General features: G+C 43.5%; 1 protein-coding gene across 1 annotated transcript; it reads right to left on the bottom strand.

Moving 5' to 3' along the window:
• Positions 1 to 1,107: 1,107 nt before the first annotated feature.
• On the bottom strand, positions 1,108 to 4,842 carry LOC306923730 (zinc finger C3H1 domain-containing protein-like). The gene is made up of 5 exons (XM_079502003.1): positions 4,746 to 4,842; positions 4,182 to 4,283; positions 3,130 to 3,169; positions 2,570 to 2,632; positions 1,108 to 2,376 (listed from the first exon to the last, which is right to left on the bottom strand). The coding sequence occupies exons 1-5, from the start codon at positions 4,772 to 4,774 to the stop codon at positions 2,239 to 2,241; spliced, it is 372 nt and encodes a 123-aa protein (XP_079358129.1). The 5' UTR covers positions 4,775 to 4,842; the 3' UTR covers positions 1,108 to 2,238.
• Between the last annotated feature and the right edge of the window lie 1,360 nt (positions 4,843 to 6,202).

The raw sequence follows: 6,202 nt of genomic DNA, 5'->3' as shown, positions 1-6,202 counted from the left end.
TCACATAGGTAGGTTAACACGGACATTGCTGTTCCTTGGAGTGGTTGCACCACTCAAAAATGTTGAACATTTTCAGATGGCGGTCTGTGGTCAAATACATAGCATTTTAGGGGTCATTGGCACAAAAAAAAGAGGTTTTAATGGATAAAAGGAATGCGAGGACCAGTGTAGTTCCTGAATACATGTGTACTTGGTGGCATTATTGATGCCCACATGGCTTTGATGCCCACATGGCTTTATTGATGCCCACTTGATGCCCACATGGCTTTATTGATGCCCACTTGATGCCCACATGGCTTTATTGATGCCCACTTGATGCCCACATGGCTTTATTGATGCCCACTTGGCGTTATTGAAGCCCACATCCCATCCGAGTGGCATTGTATCCTTATGCCATTAATGTACTGAAATGCACACGTTGCATTTGGGTCAAGTGGTCTCTCTCGGGGGGCATACAGTACGTTGGTGCGACATACCAGTGGTCTGACATGCGTTAAGATGCATGCGTGGCCTGCAGTTAAGACTCACTCGGCCTCCGCGTGCGGTTAGGATTAGGGTAGGGTGTCGGACTGTTGGTACGACAGACCAATAAGATATGCACCATTTCCCTTTCACAGACTCCCACATTTGCAGTGTAATTTTTTCCAGAATATTCTTGTTTAGTCCTAGTCTTTTGAATAACACACCATTTAGTCTTAGTCCCACTTAGTCTTCTGAAATGGTTTAGTCGTCGTCTAGTCAACTAAATACCAAAATCTTAATGCAATGTTAATTTTGCTAGAAAAGACTTAGTCCAAGTCTTTTGAACAACCCACCATGTAGTCTGTCCTATTTAGTCTTCTGAAATGGTTTAGTCTTAGTCGACTACATATCAAAAACCTTAGTCTATTTAGTCTTAGTCTACTAAATATCAAAAACCTTAGTCGACTTAGTCTTGTTTAGTCTTAGTCGACTAAATATCAAAAACCTTAGTCGACTTAGTCTTGTCTTAGTCAATAAAATGAACACTGCACGACCGTCGACTGACTAGAACCCCATGCGCCCACACCGCCAAACAAAGTAACTTCACAGACAATAAAAAAACCACAAAAACAGAAATCTTTTCATTAGAGCATAATTTAATATAAACATTTTTTAATACAACATACAAAATAAAAGTTTGAAGGACTTTTAAATTTTGCCCTGTCCTCGTTCGTTAACTTAATAATATATACTCCAAAAAAAATAAAAAATAAAGATTGCACAGGAAAGCATGTACTGTATAAAGCTACAGGCTGCTGACTATCTTTGTCCTGGTATATTATTAATATTAATAATGAGTTTAAAGGGCCTTCCCCGTTGATCGGCTGGCCTGAAGGTATCATCACAGCGTTCTTCAGCAGTCTCTGTGGCAGTCTCAAAAAAGTATTGGCAAACAAACGAACGGACGAACGAACGGGGCCAAATAGAATACTGGGCAGGTTCAGCCATGTTCCACATGGACTGTGATTTTCAAACAGTTTTTTTTTTTTTTTGATGATTGTTTAAATTTCTTTTTGATCACTTTTTTTTTATAAACAAAATGAAACAATCTCTTCCTTTTTGTGTGAAAAACAAAAACAAAAATAGATATTATTGTACAAGTTCTTTGCAGCAGCATCACTACAGGGGAAACTGTCCTTTAAAAACACGAGATATGTTTAAACGACACCACAGTGACAATCATAGTCCGTTCCAAATGCCAAACCCCAGGTAAACAAGGGGGGGGGGGGGGGGAGGGATATCAAAAATAAAAAGGTGACGGTACAAACAAAAAGAGGGAGAACATGTAAATTAAAACAGGGGGGGGGGGGGGGGGGATAAAAAGGTAAGACTTAATGTCACTGAGCAGAGGATCTATACTTACGTACACCACGATGTTAAGGATGATATAAGCGGGGCGCCCCCCCAACACATTTTGTGGTCATTTGAGGAGAGGTGGGTCATTGGCGGCTTCCGTTGACGACTGTTCCTTGATTCCTGGCGCCGCCTGGCGGCCGCTACAGGGAGGTGCAGGAGTAGTGCAGGCAACCAACCAACCAACCAACCGAGCCTTCACGTCAAGTTTCCCTGGCTTACCTAGGCAGTGGCGGCAGTTTGATTTCGTCTGGTCTGATTGGATAAATCTAGTTCCAAACTAGCGCTTCTTTTACTTCTCGTTGGAGAAAAATGGGCACGCACTGAGGGTTGTGTGTGTGTGTGTGTGTGCTGTAGTGTGTGTCAGGAATCCTCGCCCTGAACTCTGCCGGGGCCTAAATTTAGGGTCTCACTTAGACTCACTCCCACCTCTCGGGCCTTGTCAACAAGCTTCCTCAGTCTATCCGTTTTACCTCCCTCCGCAGCTTCAAACAGCAGGCACTGGAAAGGAGGGAAGAGACAGGGGGAGCGAGGGGAGAGGGTGTCAGAGGAGTTAGGGAAGGAGGGAGGGGAAAGGAGGGGGGGGGGGTGGGGGAGGAAGGGTAGCAGGTGAACATAGGTGTAATACCGCTCAAGGTGCAACAAATTGTGTTGTGTTTGAGTATGTGATATGTGTTTTTTTGTGGGAAATTACATCTTTCCATATGGTGGCACACAGTGGAAGACTTTGGAGAGCTTGCCGATACAGATTTCGGACCTATAAGAAAATAACAAAAAGGCGGGGGAGGGGGGGAAAAGAAAAAGAAAAAAAAAGAAGACCACCAAACGCAGGGATGGTGGTGTCAGTTAAAAGGACGAGGACAAAAAAAAACAACACACACACACAAGAACAAAAAGGGATCAAGTCAGAGATTGCTTTTTGCTTCCTAGAGAAAAAGCGACCTGAGCCACACATCACGAAATCACAAAAGCAAAAAAATGTTTCAAACTGTGACACTCTAAAAGAACAGCATACATTACAACCCGTTTGTTTTGTGTGACAAATAACCCTGCAGGGGAAGAAATGAGATTCAACAACATCAAAATGGCCAGAACAGTTAAGTCAGACAAGGGAAGACTTACTGACTGACTGGAAGAAAAGGCAAGCACAAGGTTAGGATGTCAATTCGTCAATTCATTATTTTTTGTCATTATTTGATTCTCAGTGATTCTTACCCCGGATCCCCCCCACCCCCCCCTCCATCACTAACTCACCTCTGATGGCTCCTTTAGCTCCCTCTCCACAGCTATTGCTCTGCCGAGAAATGCAGCAGAAAGGCTTGTGAGATTCACGGCAGGACAACTCCCTAAACTCTCTTAACACATTATGTGCCCTTTTAAATCTTTCAAAATGGCGACCCAGGGTGCCCACTTTTTAGAACCCCTTTTTGACATTTTTTTTTATAAAAAAACAAAACCATAGACGTCCTGGGCACTACATGCGGTAATTCACAGGACGTCTGTGGACGTCTTGGGCACAAAATGTGTTAAAAGACAGTAATGGCTAGCAAGCAAGGAGAGGAAACTAATTTTTTCGCTTTGCTTGTCACCAGGTTTGCTGTTTTTTCTTTTTATCACAGAACCTCTGAATGGTGGTTGCTTAACACACCCTTTCAAAATAGTGACCCAGGGTGCCCAATGTTATTTTTGTCTTTTTTTTTTTTTAAGATGTCCAGACGTCCTGGGCACCGCATAGCGGTAATTCCCAGGACACAGGAAGTGGTAAGCTGCCCAAAGAGGCTTACAGTTGGAGGCCATCGATATTGTCCTTTTCTTTTTGCTGAGGTTTGCGTGATCTGCGCAAAACCCCTTTTGGTGTTTTAAACATTATGTTATAATTTAGCTATTGAAAAATAGCACATCTACAAGCTCATAGCGCGCCACCGAGTGGCAGGTCTGCTATTTTTGAAAAATCGTGAAAATATTCAGAAGGATTTTTTTTAAATTTTGAGGTCAGGCCTAAATGGGTCAAATGATAAGGGACAATATCGGTGGCACCCAACTGTATATTGAGGACAAACTTTTATCAGCGTATGCCTGCCTTGTGGCTGGTGTTAGCTTCCCATCCTGGCTAGAGCTAACAAACTGACCAGCAGCAATTTATAAACCCTCAATGTGAGATCATTACCATTTATATGTTTTTACAAAGACATTATTTCAGGTCCGATACGTTTCTCTCTGAATCAATCATTTCTTCATGCTTTTTCTTTTCTTTTCTTTCTTTCTTTTTACATTTCTGAGCAGCGAGGAGAGATCTTGGGACTTACATTTTCCAGGAAGCCAGACATTTTGGAATACTACTGCTCAACATTCTGGCCTGGAATTTCAGGTGTTCAATGTTGCCGTCCTGCCATTCATGGTGCAGCAACCTGTACAGTGACAAAGCAACACTAACCGTCTGTCAACAGCATGGAACTAGAAACCCCACAAACTTGGCCTCCGATCAGTGCGCGGCAGACTTATCCTCGACACACAGAAGCCTCAAACATAACCGGTACATCCAACAGCCTTTAACTTACTTTAGACTAGTCATTGGTTAGACATAAGGTTGGTGAGGGGTGCGTTAAAACGACCGGATTAGGGTTGGTGAGGGGTGCGTTAAAACGACCGGATTAGGGTTGGTGAGGGGTGCGTTAAAACGATCATTCCAGAGGCAAAATACTCCTCTAGAATCTAGTCTAGATACCCTGCACTAACACACCAATGAAGCTACAACCATTTAAGTTACCACAGAAAGACCAGTGATAAGTCATCCCCCAATAGGCTGAAGGTGTGCTCCACTCATGCTAGGCATGCATGTGCAGGGTGGCGATGACAGTGGTGAACGGTACCTTAGGCCCAGCTCGGTGTTGTTGGGCATGGAGTATCTCAGTCTCTCCAGGACCACGGCATGCTGGGACTTGTGCAGGCAGCTTAAATAGTGGGTGACCACCTGAAGAAGGGGCCGACGCAGAAGCAGAGCATTAGCAGTGCTTTGGGAGGCCAATCACACAGAGATGCAGCGTGCAGTGTTGTTCCCACATATTTGTTTTACCAATGAATTTCCAAAACCTTTCCAAAAACCAGTCCAGAATATTAAACCCAATTTCCAGGCTTATAACAATCATTCAGCGCAATAAAAAGTCTCTTAGGTTAAGGTTAGGTTTAGGTGTGCTGCCCCGTGGGAGGTTAGGTTTAGGGTGAGGGTTTGAGATAGGTTGTAGTTGTAGGACTAATGACTGGTCTAACCAATGACTAGTCTAAACCAAAAACTGTCTTAAAAAAAACTGTCTCTTACTCAAAGACAGGCAGTGTAGCAAAAAATAAAGCATAGAATATAGAAATGTTAAAATTCCATACCAAATTTCATGACAATTTACACCACCTATCCTAGGGCATAGCATCACGCTGCAGCACGGTGTGAGCTTGTAGATCTGTTCTTTTTTATCACGTCAAAATTTGTATAATGTTATACACGTTTTGTAAAATGTTTTTATTAACAAAATCAATAATCTAATTTCAAAACTTTCCATAAATGTGGGATCCCTGATCATGGAAAAAAACAATTCAATTGAGATTTTACTGGCTTACATTATATAGTTACATTATACAGACAGACAGACAGACAGACAGACAGACAGACAGACAGACAATACGAGCTTGTAGATCTGCTATTTAAAACCTTTGCTTCTGTAGAACGCCACAACGGTAAGGCCTTCCGGTCTGATTTTCGAATATGTTATAGAGCTCCCCGAGACGCACGCGTGGAACTGTAGTACGTCCTCGGGCGACCTTTCTAGTCGACATGGCGCGCGCGAACGTTCCACTACACCGAGTGGCGCGCTACGAGCTTGTAGATCTGCTATTTAAAACCTTTGCTTCTGTAGAACGCCACAACGGTAAGGCCTTCCGGTCTGATTTTTTAATATGTTATAGAGCTCCCCGAGACGCACGCGTGGAACTGTAGTACGTCCTCGGGTGACCTTTATAGTCGACATGGCGCGCGCGAACGTAAAAACCTTTGCTTCTGTAGAACGCCACAACGGTGAGGCCTTCCGGTCTGACCTACAAGCTCACAGCGCGGCACTCTGTGCCACTTGTTGGTCTGCTATTTTTGGAAAATCTCGATAGATAATTCTGTGGGTCACCCAGGAAGCCTTGGAGGTGTCGGCCGGTGTTGCTGGGCCTGCTGTGTGGCAAAAGGGCACAGGAACTTGTTGTATGGTTAACCCATTCTGGGTTCAGGGAACCCCTTTTGGTGTTTTAAACATTATGTTATAATTTAGCAGATCTATCTACAAGCTCATAG

Source organism: Electrona antarctica (genome assembly GCF_951216825.1).
Source record: "Electrona antarctica genome assembly, chromosome: 5".
Taxonomy (NCBI): domain Eukaryota; kingdom Metazoa; phylum Chordata; class Actinopteri; order Myctophiformes; family Myctophidae; genus Electrona; species Electrona antarctica.
This window is presented reverse-complemented; position numbering and strand designations above follow the sequence as displayed.

Excerpts from the sequence above, each read along its gene's own strand:
- LOC306923730 (XM_079502003.1), bottom strand. The coding sequence starts at position 4,774 with ATGCCCAACAACACCGAGCTGGGCCTAAG. Across the intron at positions 3,170-4,181 it reads TGTCTGGCTTCCTGGAAAAT|AGCAATAGCTGTGGAGAGGG; the intron begins GTAAGTCCCAAG and ends ATTTCTCGGCAG. Across the intron at positions 2,377-2,569 it reads GTGCCACCATATGGAAAGAT|TGCCTGCTGTTTGAAGCTGC; the intron begins GTAATTTCCCAC and ends CCTCCTTTCCAG.